This window comes from Ochotona princeps, chromosome 2 (assembly GCF_030435755.1).
Source record: "Ochotona princeps isolate mOchPri1 chromosome 2, mOchPri1.hap1, whole genome shotgun sequence".
NCBI classification, from domain to species: Eukaryota; Metazoa; Chordata; class Mammalia; order Lagomorpha; family Ochotonidae; genus Ochotona; species Ochotona princeps.
Genome location: NC_080833.1, coordinates 28,213,793 through 28,238,515, shown reverse-complemented (window position 1 = coordinate 28,238,515; position 24,723 = coordinate 28,213,793). Strand labels below are relative to the sequence as shown.

Genomic DNA, 24,723 nt, shown 5'->3' with positions numbered 1-24,723 from the left:
ATAAGAACTGGGCAGCTCAGAGAGATTCAGGAACGCGGGTACCGCCACACAGCCGGTGAGCGAGGCCACAGGGATTTGAAATCACGTTTCCACTGGCTCTCACGCCGTCACGTCGGAGTGACTTCACCTGGGTGCCCTGCCTGGAATTTCTTCTGACCCCTGAAAATGGTCTGCAGGCTTGGCCCTGAAGGGGAGAAGACTGCGGCCAGGACCGGGTCTCTAGATCCAGTTCCTCACAACTTTACAAGTTCCTGATGGGGCAAATTGAGGTTTCCCTAGTCCCCCGAGGCCCTCCTCTGACCCCAAGATTCGTGGAGCTGCCGCCAGGGCCCTGGCTGCGTGGACTCCTCGCGGGCTGCGAAGCCCAGGGGCGGGGCGGGGACCGAGGGTCCGAGCCAGGTCCAAAGCCAACCCCGCGCTGCTGGGAGCGCAGAGCGCCAGCCAGCGTTGGGCAGGGGCGTGCGGGAGGGGGCTGCGGCGTCCCGGGCCCGGCGCTCCAGTCCGTTTTTTCTTGCGGATCGCAGGCAGGGGGGCCGGCTAGGGGGTGGGACCGCGAAGGGGGGGATTCCCTCCCTCGTGCGAGCCGAGGAACGGCCCCTCTCCGGGCTGGGAGCTCCGGCCGAGCGGAGGCGCGAAGCAGAGCACGAGCGCAGGGCGGAGAGCCCGGGCGGCGGCCGCCGGGGCTGCGGCTGTGCCCTCGTGGGCTGGTGGGGGAGCCAGGGCCGCCCGAGCTACCCCAGAGGACCGATGAGTCGGGTGGGGCGCCGGCCCCGGAGGGCGTGAGCCGCCCGCAGATTGAGCAACTTGGGATCGGGCAGGCGGAGCGCAGGCGAGCCGGGCGCCCAGGAGCGTCCTGCGGCTGGCGGGCGGCTGAGCCGGCCGCGCCCTCGCCCCTCCCGGGCCTGCCCCTGCCGCGGCGGGCAGCGTGGAGGTGAGTCCCCCCGCCCCTTCGCTGCCGCGACCTCCTCCTCGCCGGCGTGTCTCTCTCCCAGACCTGGGCTGTCGCGGGCCCTCCCGTCGGGGCCAGGCCGAGCTGGGTTGCGAGGAAGTTGGGGGGTGGGGGTAGGAGGTGGAAGGAGACAGCGAGAGGAAGGGGAGTCCTGCCATTGTGGGGAGGGCGGCTCCTGGACACCCTTCCTTGCAAATCCTGCAGTCCCCATCACCCCCTCAAGCCAGGGGACGGCTCCCTCCCCGCTGCCGCCTTGGGGTCCATCCGTCACCCAACAGTCGCCAACTCCCCGGGTCCACCAACCCAAGTCGCAGCTCCATCAGAAGCTACCGGGCTCAGATTCCCACGGACCCTGGCCACCTCCGACCCTATGCCGCAGCCCGGGCCGGGTCCGACGGAACAGGCAGCATGCCTGGCGGCCCCGGGGACCACAGCGAGATGGCTCCCGGGCCTTGAAGGGCGGGGGAGACGCACTGGGCTCCGGGAGCAGCAGGGACGCACCTCGGGTGCGAGCGTCTGCAGCAGACCTCTGCTGTGGAACCGGCCTTTCGGCCTCAGGAAGCTCAGGAGCTCAGCCCCGAGTACCGTGGGTCTATCTCTGCCTCGCACCTGTTGGAGCTTCACCAGGAACGTAGGGGAGGACCCAGGGGTGGTGCGCGCTCGCGGCAGCGATGGGTTTCGTGAAGGAGCCATTCTCGGCCGCCCTTGCTTTTGAGGGCAGGAGAGAAGGCCCAAGCACCTGGCTTGGCTCTGGCCGACAGGCTAATCCCGACAGGTCGTGTAGGCACGTACTCGGTCCCGCCCCCCCCTCGCCCGGCAGTCTGCCTGGCCGCCAAAACCCTGAAGCCCCGTAGCCGGTCCCAGGGAGGGCTAATGAGAAATTATCCGGATGGTTTACATTTTTGGGTCTGTATCCGGCTCCTGATGGAGTACCAATTTATCCTGATACTGTTGCAAGGCAAGAAGGTGAAAGTTATTCCAGCCTTCAGCTGGGACTAAGCCCACCCCACCCCCGCCCCCAGCAAATCCCACCTCCCCCACCCCACATACACATGTTTAACCAAAAAGCTGCTTCCCTCTTTCCAAAACGTGCCCTCCCCTCCTGGGACCACCCAGCTCTGCCTCTGCCCCAGTCCTTTTCCACACCTCCAATGCTCCATTCCCCAAGCCTGCTGGTGCCCTGGATGGCAGAGCTCTGGTGCCACGCCCCACTCTCCTGACACCCATCATGGGAGAATTACTGCTTGGAAAGTCTGTAGCTCCCCTATGTCTTCCTTGTGAAATGAGAATGATTGGCTCCCTGAGCTCGTGACAGGTGGGGGACAGGCACCAAGCAGGAGTCCCTCACCTGGAGCCTGGCAGAGAGAGATGCCCGTTTCCGTCCCCCCCCACCCTCCCACTGAGACTTGGGTCCCTGGCCACTGCCAGTGGCTCCCATTCTGTCCCTGAGGCGAAGGGTGTGTCCCAAGGACATCAGGCATTGTTCATGCGTCCTGAAAGTGGCACATTTGCCTTTGCTGGACCCAGGGCTTGCATCCATTGAAGAAATGAATGCAGCCCTCTTGTGGGGTTGAGTCTGTATGTAATTTTTTTTCCCTCCAAAAGAGCTTGAAATTCCTCCCCAGCCCGAGGTAAGGGAGGTGGATATGGTGGCTTGCTTCTAGGAAATTCATATTTGGATCCTTCGCTTGGTTTCCCAGCTGACTGTGGACTGCCAGTGATTCAAGTGGGAGTGGGCCAGAAGTTTGTCGCTGGGGAGGACTGGGTGAGTATGCAAAGGGCTTGGCGGACCATGTTACACCCCAGATGGGGTTGAGAAGGAATCGGAGAGGGTATGCATGGGAAAGAGGGAGAGGAAGCGAGCTCGTGTTTGCCAAACACAGACCCTGATGCGCCAGCATCACGTAGGGTAGGAGGGAGGAAGGTAGACATACGCAGAACCTGTCTGTCCCTAGGACCCAGGCGACACTGCCATTGGCCTCGGGGACTGAGGGTTTGACACCAAGTTTGGATGACACAGTCTCCTGGTAGGACAGAGGCTGCTGTTAGGAATCATTCCCACTCCTTGGAGCAACTCCTTCAACGCCAGGGCAATCACCCACAAAGAGGCGCTCCCCACTGTTAGGGTGGGATCCAGATGATGCATATGTCTTTATCACTGTTTTATGGGGCCATAGGAATGGAGCCACAACATGGAGCCATAAAAAAGAAAAAAATCCAGCAAATGTTACTGAGTTCTCATCCTGTGCCCTGCACCAGAGTAAGCCATTTTCTGTGTTCATTCACTGAAGTGATCCAAAACCAGCCACCCTCCTGCAGATAAGGAAAACAGGCTCAGACCAGCTAGGCAACTAACCCAAGGTGGCACAGCTGCAGTGAGCAAAGCCAATATTCAAATCCAGGCAGGCCTCCAATGCTGATGCTTCTCACTATGGCCTGCACTGGCCAGTCTCTGCTTCGAGACAGCATCCTTGGCACTGAAGACCCCAGCCCGACATTCATGATTGGTGGAAGATGGCAGTATGCCATGGGGGGCTGGGCAGGCTGGGGAGGCTTTGGCAGGTCACTCAAGGAGGCCCAGAGGGGCGAGGAGGGGTTGGCAGCTGATGGGGTACTTGGGGGTGGCTGGGGGCATCTCTGCTGGCTACGGCCACAGCACCAGGTGGGATCCATCAACCTCGTGTAAACACTTCTCACAGGCAGCTTAACCACTTGAGTGTGTCTGGCCTTCAAAGCCAGTGGGAGAGGCCAAGGAGGGAGGTACTGAACTCCCTTGGGGGATAATGATTTATCTCCTCTGCAGGTGGGCTCAATGGAGTGGGGGGGGGGGAGGCTCCCTGAGATGCAGGGGGGGGGCAGGAAGGAGCCAGAATAGGAGTGGGGGTGGGACGGAGTTTCTGGGAGGGCTATGGACACCTTCACTCTGGCATCTCAGATTTCTCACTCAGCTGCATCTCCCAGCAGTCACATCCATCCCCATTATATGGATGAGGAAACTCAAGGCCAGAGAGTGAGTGAGTGACTTGTCCGGAGGCATGAGACCAGACAGGATAATGCTCCCTGCCCTTACCCAGCTATCCATCAAGCCCTGGACACTCAACGCCCCTGCATGGGCGTGGTTGGGCATGCAGGAGAGCATGAGGGGTACACAACACGGGCAGCCTGCGTGGTGCCAGCATTGGGGGAGTGTCCGAGCCAGAGCGTGGGAGCCTCGAGTGGGAAGCAGGGTTTCCGTCTTCACTCCCAGCTTGGGCTCTGAGATCTGACTTCCCAGACACAGCTCCTCAGGGGAGGGGCCGGCTCCCCTGCCCCCATCACCCCTGGCCAGCCGCGGGTCCAGAGACCTGGCTCTCGCTGTGCTGGGGATTATCTTCATTCTCTCTGTCTCTGGCCAGGGCGGGCATTGCTGCCTCTTTTATCCTCTCACAAAGACCGGGCCCGCCAGGCCTGCTGTGTCAGAGTTTCTGTGGCTGGGGGGGTGGTGGGGGTAGAGCCTCACTTCCTTTTCTCCCGCCAAGCACAGAGGGCTGTGTGGTGTGCCAGCTTGCGGGGGGCCACTGCGTAAGCTCCAGTCCAGGTGAAAGGCCCTTGGGTGACTCAGCACTGGGAAGAGAAGGGGCTCACTCAGAATGGACAGAGACCGCTCCTCTTTGAGACACTGCAGCATGTGGGCTGTAGGATAGACTTAAGGAAGGACTTCCAGTTGGAGCTAGCCGCTGTTTGGCAGGGGCAAGGCCGGCCGGCACCCGTGATTGAGACTCACTGCGGATCCACAGGTTTGGTGTTGGAGATGGCCACATTCCAGCCCTCGTCCTACTTTAGGGAGTAGGGAGTTCTGTAGAAAAGGAAAAGGAGCTGGCTTCTTCTGTGGGGGGTGCCAGGCAGGTACCTGGGATGAGCCTGGGCAGGGAACCCTCACGGGAAGGCAGGAGGGCTAGGCTGGGACCCTGCTAATATCACAGGATTAACTCTTCTTTCCCTTCTCCCTACAGGCTGGTTTCTGGAGTGCCTGCTGTAGAAGTGACAAAGATGCCATCTCCTATGTGACACCCAGAGGAACGCTGCTTTTGACAACCTCCCTTGGGCTCATGGAGAACTGGGCTCCCCACACCCTCTCTGTCTCCAGCTGAGATTATGGTGGATTTGGGCTGTGGCCCAGGCCTGGGCCTCCTGCTGCTGACCCAGCCTGGGAGGCGTTAACAAGAGCCCTGCGCCCTGCGTTGTTCAGCCCCCCTCCCTCAACCCAGTACCCCCCCAGTCCTCCTCCCAGGGGCCTGGAGCCGGCAAGTGACTATGCGGCTTGGGTTGTGTGTGGTGGCCCTGACTCTGAGCTGGATGCACCTTGCTGCCGGCAGCCGAGGGATCAGGGGAAAAAGGCAGAGGCGGAGTAAGTAACGGGGCGGACTGGGCTGGGCCACAGCTGGTCTTGGCCTTGGGAGGGGGCCGCCTGGGACTGCAGGGACCTGGCTGGTTTCATTGATGCGACAAGGGATGTCGACTTCTACTTTGTCTCTCAGAGCTTTGTAGGTGATGCAGCGGATTTTTCTGGTTGTGGATTATCTGGTGGGTGGATTAATTAGTTGCGATTACCCACTCTGTCCATTACTCACTTTGTCTGTTTTCCCCCTGGTCCACGGCTTCCTAGATTAACCTCTGTCTTGGGAGGATCCAGTGCGTGGATTACGCCTTTGGGGATTTACGCCCTTTGACATAACACCAGCTTTGTGTGGTTTCCATGGAGATGCCTCCTGGGTGGGAGGAACCCCTCCCACTCCCCAGCACCGTTGAGTCGGTTCTCTGCAGGTCATCCCAGGAGTTCAAGGCCCCTTTCTTTGAGTGGAAGCTGAGGCACAGCCAGCCCTCAGCTCTTTGGGCCAGAAAGAGTACATTCTGGCTATGGACAACTAGGTAGGCATCTTGTGCCCAAAAGATGGAGCAGTGGGTTGGGGAGACTGTGAACTCCTGTGGCTTGGAAACCAGGGTTGGGTGCAGGTGTGGAAATGGCCGGGAGGGGTCTGGCTTCCGACTCTACAGAGCAGAGCAGCTTGACTTGTGTGAGCCTTGCCATGCCTGGCGCGCGTGCTGAGACAGGGAGGCAGTGGCCCGTGGATGCTCAGTGTGGCTGATGCAGGCCTGCTGTTTCCAAAGCAGAGCCTGGGGCAGTTCAACTTGGACCTGCTCTACCTGCACCCATGGGCTTGCCCCGCCCATCTGGCCAGGCATCTCCATTCCCTGTTGGTCATTGCCTGACACAGAGCTGTTCCTGGTGGGAGTGGCATCCAGGAAGGAGTGGTTAGGGAATAGGGTGGGGGCCTCCAGACCCTCAAGGCTGGCTCTCTCTCTCTCTCTCTCTTTCTCTCTCTCTCTCTCTCTCTCTCTCTCTCTCTCTCTCTGGATGTTCTCTGAGAGCTGGAAGTTTTCCACAGATCTAACCCAGTGTGCTTCAGATTGAGGCAGGCTACACAGGCAATGTGGAATTTTCTTGGATCTCCATGGGTGCGACCAAGGCCAGGACTTGGTCCAGAGAGAGGAGCCCAGAGAACGAATGAAGCTGAAAATCCCCAACTTCACAACCACTTAGAGACAGCTCGGTCCATGCATGGGAGGCTTTGGTCTGGCCCCCTGTTCCTCTGGTGTGCACAGCGCCGGGGTCTTTGTGGGCTAGATGTAGTGTCTGTGCAGTGTCCTGGACTTCAGGCAGGGCCTGCTCCTAGTAAAGGCTGATGGAAGGGGCTTTCTAATGACTCCTTTAAAGACATTTATTTGAGGGACACACAGACAACAGGCTGGTTCTCTTCCCTAGGCCCACAGTGGCTGGGCCTGAGCCAGGCTGAAGTCAGAAGCTAGGAGTTCAATCTGTTCCCAAGCACATCAGGGAATCCAACACTCCAACCACCCCATGCCAGCCGTCACCTGCCCATCACCTGCTGCCACCCAGGTGAAGCTAGGACTCATACCCAACCACTCCATCATGGTGTGTGTATGTGTGTGTGTCTGCTCCCATCTTAAATATTTGTTTTGCTTATCTGAAAGGCAGAGTAACAGAGAAGAAAGATGAGGAGAAAGGAGAAAGATATATATATATATATGGAGAGAGAGAGAGAGAGAGAGAGAGAGAATCTTCCATTCTCTGGTTCATTCTCCAAATGGCCACAGCAGCAGGAGCTGGGGCAGGCCCAAGCCAGGAACCATCTTCAGATGCTTTTCTAGATATTTTGGCAGGAAATTGGATGAGAAGTAGAACAGCCAAAAAGTGCTAATGACTTCTTTTGGTACAGCCACATAAAGCATACAAGGCAATGTAGGTTGCTACAGACATCCCTGAGCAGGGAGAGTCAAGGGTAAGGGCAGTGCAGGAAAGACTCGGGCATGCAGGAAGAGCCTCAGCTGTGTGTGCAGCAGCTCAGGGAAGTGTCAGAGGATGTATGGTGAGCAGGGCTTGTTTTACGATGATCACCATGCTAAGTTGTGTTCCTGCGTAGTGTTAGATTAAGGATTACAGATAATTATACATGTTTAATTAGTCCACGAATTGGGAGAGATGGCAAGAGAGATTGCTCCTGTCTACTGGTTCATTCCCTCAAATGCCTGCAATGACAAGGAGGAAGTGGTCACTCAAGCCAGGATCCCACATGGGATCCTGAGCCATACTTGTTGCCTCCCAGAGTCTGCATTAGCAGGAATGCTGGCATCAGCTGAGAGTAGGACCTGGGACCTGAACCCAGACACTCCGGAGCGGAAGGCAGCTCTCTTCCCCACCAGGCCAAGTGCTTAGGCTGTGGTGATGAGTTTATAACTGCCTTGGTAAGATGCATAAACAGGAGCAGCTTGGGGATCCTTTTGTCCTAGGGTTTCTGGGAAAGTGGAAGACCAGTTTACTTGTACATTCTGCTCCAGCCTCTTGTCAGAGTGGAAGGCACAGCTTGGAAGCAGATGAGGGTAGCCGGGTCCTGGAGCCTCAGGGCCAGTGACTGGCACACCACAGGTGCAGCGCAGTGATATCGCCCCCGAAGCTCCCTAAGGGAATTCTGACCTCAGGGTAACACGGATGACCTCCCTTTGTGACGGGAGAGAAGTGGAGCCAAGGCGGTCTTTCTCTCTTTTTATAAAGATTAATTTTGTTTTTATTAGAAAGGCTGATTTATAGAGAAGGAAAGACATAGACAAAAATCCTCCATCAAATGATTCACTTCCTACAACAGCCGGAGCTGAGCTGATCTGAAACCAGGAGCCTTTCCTGGTCTCCCGTGTGGGTGCATGGTCTCAAGGACTTGGGCCATCCTCTGCTGCTTTCCCAGGCCATAGGCAGGGAGCTGGATGGGAAGTGGAGCAGTCAGGACATGAACTGGTGCCCATATGGGATGCCAGCGCTCAAAGGTAGAGGATTAGCCTGTTGAGCCATGTCTCTTTAGCAGGGTGGTGTGAAGGTTCCTGGCCAGGCCACTCTTCTCCTCCCCCTCGTGCAGCTGGGATCCACCCCCTCCCTGAGTCCCTGGGCTTGTTGGCCCTTGTGGCTGCCTGTTCCATCTAAAATCCCTGCACCTGCCAGGCCTTCATTGCCTCCCCACTATCCCACTCCCCCAATGCTGCCTTCAGCTGTCTCCTTCTGATTTCTGGACCTCTTACTCAGTCCTGTCCTCTAGGAAGCCACATTTATTTCTTCCCTGACCCCCGAGTCCCCCCACATAGCTGGAACTACCTGAACAGTCGAGGGAGCTCCCCATTCACTCCTCCACTGGCAGCTTCCGTTCCCCTCAACCCCTGTCACTACACATCTTTAGCGTCTCTCTTCCCTCCCTGAATCCCAGTTCATGTCTTGAGTCATTCAGCAAATGTTCACCAAAAATCTATGAATTCTGTCTCCACTTGGCAGAGCTAAATCACGAAAAGCCTACACAGGTGGCCGGGGGAAGGACCATTTCACTCGCACACCAACATCACCCATGGGATACCTGGAGGGCAGAGAGCCTAAGGTGCTGGGAGTAGGCCCAGGACATTTGTTCAGGACGTGGAGCATACCTAGGAGTTGAATGAAGATCTGGGAAGCCCCCAGGGCTGGAGCAGCTGTGTTCCTGGTAGTTTTGAATATTGAGGGTCTTTTCTTCTGGAACCAAGGTTGTACCCAGTGCTCAGATAAAACCTCAAACCCCACTAGGATAGAGCAGCTGAGCAGCCTAGGGCTGAAGGCCGGGTTCTGGAGACGAGTCAGACCACCAAGTCCTTGGAGCTGTCCAGCTGAGCAGTTTGTCCTGGAGTCCCTGGGTGGGTTTGGTCCAGGGAGCCCTTGGTCCAGCTGCAGTCAAGGTGGGGGAGGGCACTGGAGGTGAGAGAAACAAAGGCTCCTCCAAGACTGTTCCGCCCAGGAGAAAGTGAAGGCCAAGCTTGCAGCGGAGTTGCAGAACCCTGGGTCTTCCCATGGGGGCAGGTCCAGGGCTTACAGAACATACAACATGGGGCCTTATGTGATTGACCCAGTGTCTAAATCCTCATGTTGCAAGCACCAGGATCCCATATGGGCACCAGTTCATGTCCCAGCTGCACAGCCTCCCATCTAGCTCCCTGCTTGTGGCCTGGGAAAGCAGCAGAGGATGGCCCAAGGCCTTGGGACCCTGCACCCACATGGGAGACCAAGAAGAGGCTCTGGGCTCCTGGCTTCAGATTGCTCAGCTGCAGCCACTGCCAGCAGTTGAAGAATGATCTAACAGTTGAAGATCTTTCTTTCTGATTCTCCTTCTCTGTGTAAATCAGACTTTCCAAGAAAAGTAAGTAAATCTTAAAAAAAGAAAGAAAGAAAGAAAAAGAAATAGCACAGGCAACAGAGGGCCTTGCATGCTAGGAAGCTGCTAGAAGGGACAGGAACCTCCCCACAGGAACCTCTTACTTACCACTTGCTCCTGCTCTTCACAGAACCTGCCCTATCACTCCCATCCCAGCCAACATAATTTAGGCTTCTCTTCCCCAGTCTAGATCCTGCAAGGCTAGATTCCACCCCTAGATTCAAACCGAGGTCATCCCTGCTCCAGGTCAGGATGCACTCTCGCCACCCATGCTCAGCTGACCGGTCACTCCTGTTCCCTCTTCTGCATTCAGCCCCCTCTCCTGCACTTTGGAGAATACATAGAGGGCTCGTGCAGATGCCACCCCTACCCTGAGCCCCTCTCTTGCTAGATCCTAAGCCCTGCACCCCTAGGGCAGCTCCCATCTAGGGATAAGACAGACTCTGCCCTTCATGTAGAGGCGAAAACACAGCAAAGGCAAATGGTGTGATGTCTGCTAAGACAAACTCAAGTCTGGGGATGGGGGCAAGAATAAAGATAACTTGACCCCAAAACTTCACAAGGAGATAAGATGAAGCAAAGCTTGCTGGGAAGGCTGTTTTAGGTTTTAGTTCTCAGGCTTGAAGCAGTGAGTCAGACTCAGAAGGAGGCAGAGAAGCTTCCAGACAAAAAGGCCAATGTGGAGACAGGTGTTGTGGGTGCCTCAGGCTAAGATACCTCTTGGGAAGCAGCATCCCAAATCCGAGTGCTGGTTCAAGTGCTGGCTGGTCCACTTCCAATCCAGCTTCCCACTACTGCAGCTAGGAAGGCCATAGATGATGGCTCCAGTATGTGAGCCACCTGCCACTCATGTGGGATGCCTGGCTCCTGGTTGTTGCAGGCATTTGGGGAGTGAACCAGTAGATGGAAGATTTTCTCTCTCTCCCTTTCTCTGTCACTCTACTTTCCAAATAAATAAACAAATCATTAAAAAGGCAATTTTGAGATATAAAAAGTCTCAGGTGTGGAAAGTAATGTGATGTATCCAGAGAAACAAAAATCCTTCTGTATGGTCTACGGATGGTATTGAGAAAGGAGGAGGCAGGGGAGAAGACAGCGGGGTGGGGAGTGTCAGTTCATAAAACAAAAATAGGTAAATCTTTTGTTTAAAAGATTTTTCTTGAAAAGGCAGGTTTACAGCAGAGACACAGAGAGAAAGATCTTCCAACTGTTAATTCACTCCCCAAATGTCCACAATGGCCAGAACTGAGCTGACCTGAAGCCAGGAACCAGGAACTGCTGGATCTTCCACGCAGGTGCAGGGTCCCAAGGCTTTGGGTCATCCTCAACTGCTTTCCCAGGCCACAAGCAGGGAGCTGGATGGGAAGTGGAGCAGCTGAAACATGAACTGGTGCTTGCAACGCGAGGACTTTAGCCACTACGCTACCACGCAGGACCCTCTACTTGAGCTCATTTCTTAAAATTAATGAGCTGTAATTGTGTGTGACATTTCAGCATTTGTGACCAATGTGGAATGATAAGATCAACATAGCTGTCGCCTCAGACAGCGACCTTGTCTCTGTGTCGACAGCTAATTATTTTGAAACTCGCAGGACAGCTATCATGTTGTCAGACTGGAAGGTACTGTCCCTCTCCAAGTCCACTTCTGTACTCATTTACGTCAAGCACCCCTGTTTCATGTGCTCCTGTCATGGTCAGACCGGTGTTTGTAACATCACTGCCCCTGTCCAGGAGCTTTGCAGTCACATCCCTCACTCCCACCTGCTCTCTGCTCCTATTTCTCTGTCCCTCTTCTGGCTTTCCTCCACTTACCTTCCTCTCTACTCACTCCTTAGCCCCCCTATGATTTGGCTCCCATCCCCGCCCTTCCACCCAAACTGCCCCTCTCAAGGGCACCCAATCAGTGACTGCTAATAGTTCAGATTTTGTAGCTATGCAGCCAAGCTGGCCAACCTTGACTTCCTCCCTTTCTCTGGATCCCTTCCCACATCTCCAAGGATTCCTCCACCGCTTCTCACCCCCACCCTTCTGCCTCTGCTTATCGGTTGAATGCAGGTGTCAGCCCTGCCTTAGTTTCTTCTCACGGCTGCCCAGCTGCCTCCTGGGGCTGCCCTTCCATTGAGCTCGCTAACCTTCCCTTTGCTCCCTGGCCCCAGCTTTCTGCCCTCCAGCCCCACCTCTGCCCTGTGATCCTCTGCAATTGCCCACCAGGGTGGCCAACAGCCTACTTGCTGTGGGTCAGTTCCAGCATTGCAGTGGCATTCAGCAAGATGGGGTCCCCGTTTTATCCCTCATGGCTTCCCTGGTGCTTTTCAGTGGCCCCTGCCGGTCTCTCACTTCATTCTCAGGCTCTTAGCTGGCCCTTTGTTCTCTGTCCCTTCTCACCCTGCAGCCCATCTGATGCTCCCCCTGTCTCTGGTGACTGTTGTCCCATAGAAGATGCCAGATCTTCATCATCACCTGAAATGCCTCCCTTGGGTTCCAAACCCACACGTTCAACTGCCTGTGGACACGGTGCCCTGGAGGTCCCATGGGAACCACACGTTTCATGCATGTGAAACTGAACTACTTGGTATTCCCTAGCTGCCCCCAGCCCCTTTTGTCCCTCTCAGAGAAGGACCCCAGCTTAGCCCCGACTTTCTTCTATTTGAGAGGCAAATTTACAGAGAAAAAAGAAACGACAGAGATTATCCATCTGTTGATTCACTCCCCAGATGGCTACGACCGCTTGACCTGGGCTGTTCCCAAGCCAGGAGCCAAAAGTTTCCTCTGGGGTCTTCCATGGGAGTGCAGGGACCCCAAGACTTGGGCCATCTTTTGCTGCTTTCACAGGTCATCACCAAGGAGCTGCTGGGACTTGAACCAGAGCCCATGTGGGATGCCAAGCACTGCAGGTAGCGCTGGCCCTCCCAGCTTACCTTTATCTAAGCCTGGCATCTCCAGGTCACCTGACTTGTGCTTTGCTCTGCCCTCCCCTCCTCTGCCCCTGCCATCACCTGTTCTTGCCCCAGTAGCTCATCCGGGTCTGCTGCTTTCCTTCCTCTTGGTCTAGCCTTGGCTCTTTCCCCCACTGAGGGTTAACCTGGAAACCTTGCCCCTGCTTTGGCCCTCCCCACAGTCAGTTCTCTCTTCTATGGAGTAATCTTGCTACACCAGAATCCTTTCTGTCTCTGCTGTTTTAACCCTTCCTTTAGGACCAAGTCTGGGCTCCTTCACATGGGCCTGAGGCCCGTGGCTATCTGGCCCCTGTGTTTATCCGCAGCTTCACATCTAACCACTCCTTCCACACCCCTGCTATTCTGGACTGATTTCAGACCCCTGAGCATGTCACATGATCTGCCGTGTCATGGCTGGTGCTGAAGACAAATACCCATTGAAAGAAAGGTGGGTGGAGGGATTCTAAGAAGACCTTTGGAAATCTGTCCTTTGCAAAGGTGACAGCAGAGGAAGATGCCATGTGGCCCTAGAGGACTGCTAAGGGGACACATGATGTGAAGGTCCAGAGGGAGCTTTCATTTCAACAATGGCTTAAGAACTATGAGTAGGGACTGACATGATAACTGGCTAATCCTTCACCTCTAAGCCCCCAGATCACCTATGGGCACTGATTCCTGTCCTGGCTGCCCCACTTCCTATCTAGCTACGTGCTTGTGGCCTGGGAAAGCAGTAGAGGATGGATCAAGCCTCTGGGATCCTGTACCCACATGGGAGACCCGGAGGAGGCTCCTGGCTTCTAGCTTAGGATTAGAATACAGCATCAGCTGTTGCAGCCACTTGGGGAATGAACCAACAGATGGAAGATCTTGCTCTCGGTCTCTCTCTCTGTAAATCTGCCTTTCCAATAAAAATAAACAGCTCCGTCTCCATGCATCCTGCAAAAAAAAAAAAAAAAATATTTAAAAAGAAAAAAAAATAAAAATAAATAGCTCCCTTTGTGGTCTGGGAAAGCAGTAGAGGATGGCCCAAGACTTTGGGACCCTGCACCCACATGGGAGACCCGGAAGAAGCTCCTGGCTCCTGGCTTCAGATCGGAGCTCAGCTCCAGCCATTGCGGCCACTTGGGGAGCAAACCAGCGAATGGAAGATCTTTCTCTCTGTCTTCTCTTTGTAAATCTGAATTTCCAATATAAATGAATGAATAAATAAATCTTTTTAAATAAAATAAAATTTAGAAATTAAATCTTAAAAAGATTAGTGAGTAGTAGTGGATGCCACAGCTTTGCCGTGGAAGTAGCCCTGACAATCCACAGGGTGTATTCATTTGTAGCACACACTGAGGTCCACACTGGGAAAAAAACTACCCCAAGGGCCCCTCTTAACTCCAGTATAAAACATAAGGAGGGGGTCCGGCGGCGTGGCCTAGCGGCTAAAGTCCTCGCCTTGAACGCCCTGGGATCCCATATGGGCGCCGGTTCTAATCCCGGCAGCTCCACTTCCCATCCAGCTCCCTGCTTGTGGCCTGGGAAAGCAGTTGAGGACGGCCCAAGGCTTTGGGACACTGCACCCGCGTGGGAGACCTGGAAGAGCTTCTTGGTTCCCGGCTTTGGATCGGGGCGTACCGGCCATTGCGGCTCACTTGGGGAGTGAATCATCAGACGGAAGATCTTCCTCTCTGTCTCTCCTCCTCTCTGTATATCCGGCTTTCCAATAATAATAATAATTTAAAAAAAACGTAAGAAGGATTTTTGCTTAGATAATGATGACATTCACAAGAACTACAGCAATTTAAAATTGATTGATTCCATGACTGTATAGATCATGGATTTTTTTTCAAAACCTCAAGTATTGGCATTTGGCCCAGCTGAGTTGCTGCTTGCAACAAGGGCATCCCATGTCAGTGTCTGGACTGAGCCCCAGCTGCTCCACTTCTGATCCAGTTTCCTGCTAATTCCCACTCCGGGAGACAGCAAGAGCTGGCTAAAGTGCACAGGGACCTTGATGGAGGTCCTGGCTCTTGGCTCCTACCTGGCCCAGCCCAGCTGTTGTTGGTGCTTACAGAATGATTCAACTGATGGAAGAGCTCTGACTCTGTCTTCCTCTCTCTCTCTCTCCATTTCAAATAAGATACAAAAAAGAAGAAGGAAAAACCTGTGAAAATGAATCAGTCCATCTAGTTCTACTCTCAATGTCCATGTCATCTACCATCAACACCACCCTGGCTTTTGGGATTCCATGTTTGTTTTAAAATGGATTTTATTTATGTAAGAGGCAAAGTGACAGTGAGGGAGGGGGAGAGAGTGAGAGATCTTCCATCCACTGGTTCACTCCCCAGATGGCCACTACAGCTGGGACAAAGCAGGCCAAAGCCAGGAGCCAGGAGCTTCACCTGGGTGTCCCATATGGGTGCAGGGTACCAAACACTTGAGATATCTTCAACTGTCTCCCCAAGCCATTAGTAGGGAGCTGGATAGGAAGTAGAACAGCTGGGATTTGAACCAGAAGATACTGGCACTCCAGGTAGCAGCTTTATTTGCTACAGCAGAGTGCTGGCCCCCACTCTGGCTATATACAGTCGATTCTCTATCTCTCCGGGTTCCCTATTCTAGGAGCCAATTAGTTGTGGATCCAAATTATTTGAAAAAAAATTGTGCCTGTCCTGATCATGTATATACTTCTTTTTCTTGTGTTATGCTCAAGCAATACAGTATCACAATGACTTCCATAGCATTTGCATCAAGTATTAAAAGTCATTTGGGGCCAGCCCTATGGTAGAGGAAGTTAAGCCTCAGACCGCAGCATCTTATATGAGCACCAGTTGAAGTCCTTGCTGTTCTACTTCCCATCCAGCTCCCTGCTAATGCACCTGGGAAAGCAGTGAAAAGTTACCCAAGTCCTTAGGCCCCTGCACCCATGTGGGAGACATGGATGAAGCTCCCAGCTCCTGGCTCTGGTCTGACCCAGTCTTAACCATTGTGGCCATTTCGGGGATTGAAGCAGCAGATGGAAACTCTCTTCTCTCTGCCTCTTCCTCTCTGTGACTTGGCCTTTCAAATAAATGAATAATGTAAAAAGAAGTTATTTAGAGATAATTTAAGATATATGGGAAGATGTATGTAGGTTTAAGGCCACACTATGTCATTCTATGTACGGGGTTTGAGTACTGTCAGATTTTGGTCCTGGGATAAGGGGTGGTCCTGGAATCACAGCTGTATTTCTGCCCCCCACGCCAACCCCTCCCACAACAAGTACTAACTGATAATTCTTTTTTTTAAAGATTTATTTATTTTTATTGCAAAGTCAGATATACAGAGAGAGAGAGAGACAGAGAAAAATATCTTCTGTCCAATGATTCACTCCCCAAGTGACCGCAACGGCCAGTACTGCGCCGGTCAGGAGCCAGGAGCTCTTCCGGGTCTCCCATGCGGGTGCAGGGTCCCAAGGCTTTCGGCCATCCTCCACTGCTTTCCCAGGCCACAAGCAGGGAGCTGGATGGCAAGTGGGGCCACCGGGTTTAGAACTGGCAACCATATGGGATCCTGGCGCATTCAAGGGGAGGCCACAGTGCTGGGCCTAGCTGAGAATTCTTACTCAAATAACTTAACCCTTCCATTTCTTCATCTATAAGAAGAAATCAAACATAGTAGTAATAGTTCCTGCCTCGGGGGTTGTTGTTAGGACTAAATGAGTTAGTATTTCCCGAGCATCAAGAACAAGGGCTTGACATTTGGTGACAAGCTGTGGTTAGCATTGTGTCGTGTGGTGGTTGTTACCTTTGTTCTATCTTCCTTCTTCCATTCTACTTTCTCTCTCTTCCCTCATCTACCATCATGAAGCCAGGAATTGTCTTGGGGCAACCAGAGGACTTAGAAAAGTCCTTGAAGAATGAAAGGAGAAGAAAAGTTGATTTGGATGCCAAAAAGTTTGAAATTCATACACATAAGAGGTCCTCAGACTGTGGAAAAATACATGTTATGAAAAAACCATGCACAGATTTCAACAATTTTCTTGCACCCAAGTAAACGATATCTTTGCTCTATTTTCCCACCCAACAGCCATTCAGGGTAGCCTTCTCCATCAGCCCTTCTCAGGGGTGGGGAGGGTGGCACACAGGATCCTGTATGCAGTCACACAGACACCCAAGTTAGCTCCAGGTTTTCCTGAACTCCTGGTCTACCAGCTGCTCCTTCTCACACTATCTCATTTCTGATTGTCCCAGTTTTCTGACTCTAGTCTATACCGACAGCTTCTTGCCACCTGGGTCCTCCTAAATAGCTCCTAAGCTACTTTCCTCACTTCTTTGCTCATTTCTCTTCCCAGGGGCCTCTTTCATTGGCTAGGCCCCAGGGTCACCCACAGCCCAGCCAGAATCGTCCTTACCTGTTAACTGTAATCGCCTACCAGTTGTATTCGCGTCAAACTAACCTTTTGTCTCCTTCTCCACTGCAGTCTCAGGGTCTTATTCAAGTTTGTTCCAGTGTTTTCATCTGTTTCCACCCAACAGTTCTTGGGTCTCTGGTCTCTGCCTTGGTTTGCCTGAGAATTCCTCCCAAATGGGTTCATGGGACCAACTCTCACTCAACATTTGCCCATGGCTTCCTGTTGTCCAACTCCAAAGACGGACTCTGCCCAACAAGTGTTCTATGGCCAGGCTGTTTGGGGAATGGAGCCCACTCTGTCCCTGCCTTCCAGAGTCACTCACTTAGGAGTGTGACAAAAGCTGCAAGCAGCCCTGCCCTAAAGATTTGTCCCCCTGGTCCCTGGTCTGACGGGAACTAAAGTTTGGGAGCATCAGGCCCTAAGCATTACTCTAGAAGCTTCCACCTTGCAAGGTCAAGTTCTCTTTCCTTAGCGTGATAAAAAAAGGAAACCTTGCTTTTCCCCACTGGCCCACCACTTTCCACCTCCACCACAGATTATCTGCCATTTCCCTGTGGGGAGTTTTATACCTCTGGGGTTCGGCTTCTACTCGCCGCAGACAAGTGGCGCTTTGTGAAGCCTTTCCCTCTCTTTAGTTTGGGTCCATGATTGCTTGCACTGTGGCTGTTTGTAGACCCAATGAAAAGATCATTGCCTATGTTGGCAAGCTTGTTTCCATCTCTGTCTCCAACATATCAGCCTGGGCCCTGGGAGGCACTCAGGGACTTCTGGGAACTAGCGAATAAGCAGATAAGAAAGAAGAAACAGGAGATCGCACATATGCCCAAAGGATGAGTCTGAAGTAGGCTTTCTCAACCCCAGCACCATTCCCATTCTGCACCAAGCAATTCTTGTGCCTCACGCATTGTAGGGTGTCTGGAAGTAATTCTGATGTCTAAGCCATTGAAGCCAATGGCAAGAGCCTCCCTCTCCATCCCAAGCTGTGACAGTCAAATATTCACAAAGGTCCCCTGGGAAGCAAAATCATCCCTGATGGAGACCACTGTTCTAAACATGGGTTACTCCAATTGTCTTCCTGGCTCTGGGCAGGTGGGCCTTCTTTCAGACATTGTGACTCATATTACTCTTTTTCACAAGACTGTTATCCCCAAGACCTCCTTCTCGGCCCAAGGCTGAGGTCTTCTTCCTCTGAGGAGAGGAGGGCTGACTTCCGATGGGAGAGGGAGCAGCTGCCTAGGGTGGTGATGCCAAAGCCAGAGGGTGAGCTTTTGTGGTGCCTGGGCTCTAGAGAGGCTGTGACTCCAGACACCCATGCTGCTTCCCTTGAGAAAAGTTCCTGGGGATGCATGCCAAGTAGCCCTGCAGAGAGCTGCTTCCTGACCTGCACTTTCTGAGAAGTACGTTTCCTCTATGGACAGAAACCCTCATCTTCTGACTTCCTCTTCTCTCGGGGGCTTGGGCACATGGGTTCCCTCCTGCAGCCACCTTCTTGCCCTTGCTCTGCCCATGCAGTCAGCGCCGAAGGGAGTCAGGCTTGTGCCAAAGGCTGCGAGCTCTGTTCAGAGGTCAACGGCTGTCTCAAGTGCTCACCCAAGCTCTTCATCCTGCTGGAACGGAACGACATCCGCCAGGTGGGCGTCTGCTTGCCGTCCTGCCCACCTGGATACTTTGACGCCCGCAACCCCGACATGAACAAGTGCATCAGTGAGTATGGGTGGGCTCGGCTGGGGGTGGATGTGCCAGAGGCTCTGGGCTGGGGAAGGGACCTCTAAACTGCTGGTGGCTGCGGAGAGGGGTATAAAAGACACTATAGTAAGGAGGGGAAGTTCCCCAGTGGAGTTTGCAGCTGCTGGCCAGACGGATCCCTGCACCTGGCAACTCCAGGTTCCTGCATCTTCCAAACACCATCTCACCCCTGCCCAGCTGCACCCCTTGCAGCTACACAGGTCACTCCCAACCTGGCATGCTGCGGACCTGGCAGCCAACATCTTGCTTGTACCACCCGCATCCACCCAATCTCCATGTCCTGCTTGCCCCATCTCCTTTCTATGTTCCCTGCCAGTGTCCTGCCCAGCCTCCTGGCACACCTCTCCTGGACCACCGCCATAGCCCATGCACTTGGCCCCCAGCCCTCAGCGGATTCCCTTCAACACACCCTTGGCACCTCAGCAGGAACACAGCCCATCCCATCACACTTGACTTCATGCCAACTGCCCGGAGATCCGAGTACGAACAGTCTGCTCTCCCTCTTCACCCCCACTTCAGTTCTACTTCTTTATCCCAGCTGTAGCTCCTGTGTCCCAAAGCCCACATGGCCCATGTCTTCACCTCATCTCTGTTGCCACAGCTGTGACAGCATGGAGGCCAGGCCATGAGTGTAGGCTGGTGCACGGCGCCACTGCCCATCCACCCATGCAGTGTGGTGTGTGTCCAGATCTCAGCCCAGCTTAGCCACTTGACAGCCTTCAGAAACAGATAGGACCAAGTGGATTACCAAAGATGGTTACATGGAGGTCTGGAAAGGAAATGAATGCCTGAGCCAAGAGTAGTCAATGGGGTTCTGATCTTGATTCTGCTGTGAATGTCGCATATGTCATGTGACAATGACCTTATTGTGGTCTCTTAATGCCTCGTCTTTCCATGGGAGCATTAGGTGTTGTAAGATACATGTGCTAGTGCCTGGCACTCAGTAAATGGTGGCTGCTGCCATCCTTATGTCTGTTCTTTAAAAAAAAAAAATGTTTATTTATTTTACTTGAAAGAGTAGAGAGAGGGAGAGAGAGGGAAAGATCTTCCATCTGCTGGTTTACTCTCCAAATGATCACAGTGGCCAAAGCTGAGACTGTGCAAAGTGGAAGCCAGGAGCTGCTTCTGGGTCTCCCACATGAGTGCAGTGGACCAAGGCCTTGTACCACCTTCTGCTGCTTTCCCTGGCCATTAGCAGGGAGCTGGATTGGAAGTGTAGCATCTGGGACTCAAACCAATGCTCATATGGAAGGTTGGCACTATGGGCTGAGATTTAGTCTGCTACACCACAGTACTGGCCCCTTATTTTTTTGCTTGTATTTTACTGGCAACCAAACCCAGGAATCAGAATACCAGAGAAGGAAAAGGGGAGAGACAGAAGGAGGGAAGTAAAGCTGTGCCCATGCCACAGAGGCCAGGTGGCACAGATGAGGGTTGGGGGTGAGGAACTTGGGAGGTTGGAGGTAGGACCCTGGGACCTGCCCTCTTGGTTGTAAGGGTGTTTTGGGCAGTGAGTTCCTGGTTGTGCCAGCTCCTGGCAAACTGGCAGCTCAGGCAGCAGGTGCCAGAGCCTGGGAGGAAGACCCTGCCCACAATTTATGAAGGGAGAGGTTGTGAAAGGCCTTACTTGTTTCCAGCCAAGTCCTGGGCAACCCATCCTCCCCTGCTTCCCCAGAGGAGAGAACTGGCAGGAAGAAGGCAGGGAGGGACCCAGGAACCCCACCAAGGTGCTTCCTGGAACCAGGCCCTGGACATAGAGAGGAATTTGCCCCAGGACGGCTTCCCTCCTTGCAGCAGACTCTCCATGCTGGGTGAGTGGGCAGGGGGAGGACTCAGAATTTAGGTGCCCAGCTAAGGGGGCAAAGGATGCCATGCAGCTACTCTCTGGGGGCCATTCTGTCCTTCTGCACTCGCTAGCAGTAGGTGGCCCAAGGTACTAACCACTCCTCTGCCACTCCCATAAGGCCCAAAGGGGTCCCACCTTTCTCCAAAACCAGCTCTCCTGGGCCTGACCTTGGAGCCCAGGCCTAGGACCAACTTCAGACTAGGGGTGGATGGCTGGCAGCAGGAGTACCCCCACACCCAGGCAGTCCCCAGAGAGACCCCTTCATCTTCTCTGACCTTCCCTTGTCCCTCCACTCTCCCTGCTCCCAGACTCTTCTAGGCCAAGGCCTTGTCCTCCATACCAGGCAGGAGGGAGAGCACTAGGGCTGAGGGAGATGGGCATTGCAGGCTGGGCTGGAGGCTCCACTCTGGTCCTCTCTGCAGAATGCAAGATTGAACACTGCGAGGCCTGCTTCAGCCATAACTTCTGCACCAAGTGTCGGGAGGGCTTATACCTGCACAAGGGCCGCTGCTACTCAGCCTGTCCCGAGGGCTCCACAGCTTCCAATGGCACCCTGGAGTGCAGCAGTCCTGGTGAGCAGCTGCGGGCACTGGGGCAGAGGGATGGCTGTGGGAAGGGGCCAAGGGAGTGTGGCCAGGGGTGCTATGCAGGCAAAGACCCTTAGCTGCCTTCTTGTCAAGGTCCCGCCTACCTGGGGCACTGTAGGCTGGGAAGGAGATATGACCCCCCTGCTCCTCTTCCTTTCCGTCTCTTCTCTTGCCACCAGCACAATGTGAAATGAGCGAGTGGTCGCCATGGGGACCATGCTCCAAGAAGAAGAAGCTTTGTGGCTTCCGGCGGGGCTCCGAGGAGCGGACACGCAGGGTGCTATTGGCACCTGCAGGGGACCACACGACTTGCTCTGACACCAAGGAGACCCGCAGGTGCACAGTGCAGAGAACGCCATGTCCTGAGGGTGAGCTGCCACTGCTGCCTCCCTGAGATTGGGGCTCAAGTCCAGGCACAGAGAGATTTTCACCCTAGGTACTATATCCTAGCCGGGAACAATACTCCCGGGCCCTGTACAGAGGGAGTCGAAAGCATGTGTGGCCACTTTCCCTCCAGCCTCCCCATTTCCTCTCAGCTACAGTGGTTTGTGCTGGAAGGACACTTGGAAGTCAGATGGAGGGCACAGTGACCCAAAAAGGTGCAGGATCTCAGCCAAGGTCATGCAGCCTGCCCCAGAGGTACACAGGGGGTGCAGGTGGGGGAACCCTAAGAGCTGCACTGAATACCTGGGAAGAGCTTTAACCCTGAGGATCCGAAGTGTGCAGGAGGCATGAGGAAGAGGACAGCATCTGGTGTGTCTTGAGAAGTGGAGGGTGGAAAGATTGATGGAAGCTCTCTGGGTGTCCAGGCTGCAGGGCACCCAGGTATAGGAAGCCCAGGCTGTAGGGTGCCCAAGCTGTAGGGCACCCAGTCTATAGGGCACCCAGGCTGTAGGGTGCCCAGGCTCCAGGGCCCTCTGGAGTGGCTGGTGCTTAGTGGTAGCCTGGAGCCGACCCAGTCTCCAGACCTCCTTCCTGCCTCCCCCTGACCCAACTTCTGTGGCACTCCCATCTCAGGGCCTCAGCCCTGCCCGTATGCTGCTGGCACACCCGGTGATTCTTCCCACTGTTGGGGTCATTGCAGGGCAAAAGAAGAAAAAGGGAGGCCAAGGCCGACGTGAGAACACCAACCGGAACCTGGCCCGGAAGGACAGCAAGGAGACAGGCACTGGCTCTCGGAAGCGCAAGGGGCAACAGCAGCAGCCGCCGCAGCAGCCGGGCACAGCTGGGCCACTCACGTCTGCAGGGCCCACCTAGGCTCGGGCTCCAGACGCCAGGCTGATCCAAAAGAGTTCTGTGTGATGAACTGGAATGTTGTGGGTGTTGGACACACATACCCTATCCATCCATGCACACACAGACAGACACTCAAACCCTTGGCCCCTTAGGCAGCCAACCAACACAGACACACACACACACACACACACACACACACACACACATACACACGAGGCCATCATAAGACTCTGGTGGGCCTCCTGGTCTCAGCAGAACACAACAGCTTGCGATGCTCAGAGTGGACATGGCACCAAGAATGTTCTGGAATCTAAGCCCAACTTTGCAGCATGAAGCCTTCTGGAAAGACTTCTGGGATTGGATTGGCCAGGAGTGGCTGCAGGAGCCCAAGTGGAAACCTGCCGGGAACCTGGGGCAGAAGCTTCTTGCTGCCCTCTCGGGCACTCCCAACTGTGTGACTTTATCATTGGAGAGAATTTCAACAGCCGTGATATGTATCAGGGGCTGACCTGACTCTGAAAACTGCTTAAAGGTTTATTTCAAATTAAAAAGAAGTCGACAACAACAATGCCAGCTGTGGCCCTTAGTGCCATATTCCTTTCCAGGGTGTGAGGGTTGGTGGGATGTGGCATGGGGGGTGGTGGGCCACAGGCTAGCAGAGGGCTGGCCTGAGTGGGCAAGCCAGGGTCTTGCAGGGTCACATGCCTTGGAGAATGTGGTTTGTGGTTAAGTAGTGATGGCATCGCCAGGCAGCTTGCTAGGAGTGATCATTGCAAGCACCATCCAGATCTGATGACCAGGACCTGATTAAAAAAAAAAAAAAAAGATCGATTTATTTTTATTGGAAAGTCAGATATACAGACAGGAGGAGAGACAGAAAGAAAGATATTGCATCTACTGATTCACTTCCCAAGTGGCTACAATGGCTGGAGCTGAGCCCATTCGAAGGCAGGAGCCCAGAGCCTCTTCTGGGTCTCCAATGTGGGTGCAGGGTCCCAAGGCTTTGGGCCATCCTCGACTGCTTTCCAAGGTCACAAGCAGGAAGCTGGATGGGAAGCAGGGCTGTTGAGACATGAACGAGGGCCCATATGCGATTCAAGGCGAGGTCTTTAGCCACAAGGTTACTGCACCAGGCCCCTCAAAAACAGTTTGATGTATTTATTCTACTTGTAAGTCAGAATTACAGAGTCAGGGAGAGAAAAACCTTCCATATATTGGTTCACTCCCTAATAACCACCACGGCCAGAGCTGGACCAGTCAGAAGCTGAGAGCCAGGAGCTTCTTCTGGGTCTCCCTTGTGGGTGCAGGGACTCAGTAACTTAGATCATTTCGTGCTGCTTCTGCCAGAAACATTAGGAAACTGCATAGGAATTGGAGAATTTAACTCTCAAATGAAAGCCCCTAGGGGATGCTGTGCTTCAGATAAAGAATTAGCCTACTACATCACCATGCTAGCTCCAAGGATTGCTCTTTTATATTTTTAAGATTTGTTTATTTTTATTGGAAGATTTACAGAGAGAAGGAGAGACAGAGAGATCTTCCATCTGCTGGTTCACTCCCCAAGCGGCCACAGTGGCTGGAGCTGAGCCAATCTAAAACAAGAAGTCAGGAGCTTCCTCTGGGTTTCACAGGCGGTTGCAGGGTCCCAGGGCGTGGGCCATCCTCTGTTGCTTTCCTAGGCCACAAGTAGAGATGGAAAGTGGAGCTGCCGCAACACAAACTAGTGCCCATATGGATCCCTGGTATTTGCCAAAGGAGGATTAGCCAATTGAGTCACATTCTGGGCCCACAGAACCTGCATTTGAACCAGATTCTGGCTTGCTGCTGCTGCAGCTGCTGGCTTATAGATGCTGGGGAGCCTGATGAGCAATGCTTTATCCTAAGGATGAAATCAAAGGCCTCAGGCAGCTTGCAGCAGGGCAAATGCTGGTCAGCTGGGAAGGGGGACTTCCTATTCAAGGGAGCCAGAATCCACAGATGAGGGCTCCCAGGATCTGTCTGGCAAGGGAGTGCATGAGCTTTTTGAGATGGAGCAGGACAGTTCTGCCAAAGCGCAAGCTATGTGCCCGACTCTGGTCTAGGCATTCGGTTTGCAGGCTCGGGAGCCAGCCAGCCAGATGCCTTGCTCTCCTGTACCATGGAGGTTTGATAGGGGAATCAGGCAGGCATTGATCGAGGAGGTGCAACACAAAATTGTAACAATTGCAAATGGACAGAGTCAAGGGCAGACCAGTGCTGGCCCATGTTGATAGGTATGAAAATGAA

At 53.9% G+C, this 24,723-nt stretch overlaps 3 protein-coding genes across 4 annotated transcripts in view; 2 read left to right on the top strand and 1 right to left on the bottom strand.

Annotated features, from left to right (window-relative positions):
• Positions 1–24,723, bottom strand: part of ZC3H12A (zinc finger CCCH-type containing 12A) — a 251,865-nt gene that overhangs the window by 117,985 nt on the left and 109,157 nt on the right. The gene's annotated exons all lie outside the window — the stretch shown is intronic.
• Positions 577–23,020, top strand: RSPO1 (R-spondin 1). 2 transcript variants are annotated; one of them, XM_058679179.1, is made up of 7 exons: positions 577–931; positions 2,650–2,714; positions 4,942–5,336; positions 18,556–18,747; positions 21,058–21,207; positions 21,402–21,590; positions 22,307–23,020. In XM_058679179.1, exons 3-7 carry the CDS (start codon positions 5,243–5,245, stop codon positions 22,477–22,479), a joined length of 798 nt encoding a protein of 265 aa, XP_058535162.1. In that variant the 5' UTR covers positions 577–931; positions 2,650–2,714; positions 4,942–5,242; the 3' UTR covers positions 22,480–23,020. The 2 variants fall into 2 exon arrangements, with proteins under 2 accessions (XP_058535162.1, XP_012784291.2); XM_012928837.2 differs by lacking the exon at positions 2,650–2,714.
• Positions 1,967–24,723, top strand: part of MEAF6 (MYST/Esa1 associated factor 6) — a 115,527-nt gene continuing 92,770 nt past the window's right edge. Inside the window, exon 1 of the mRNA XM_058679140.1 lies at positions 1,967–1,972. The gene's annotated coding sequence lies outside the window, so the exon portion shown is untranslated. The remainder of the gene's footprint in view (positions 1,973–24,723) is intronic.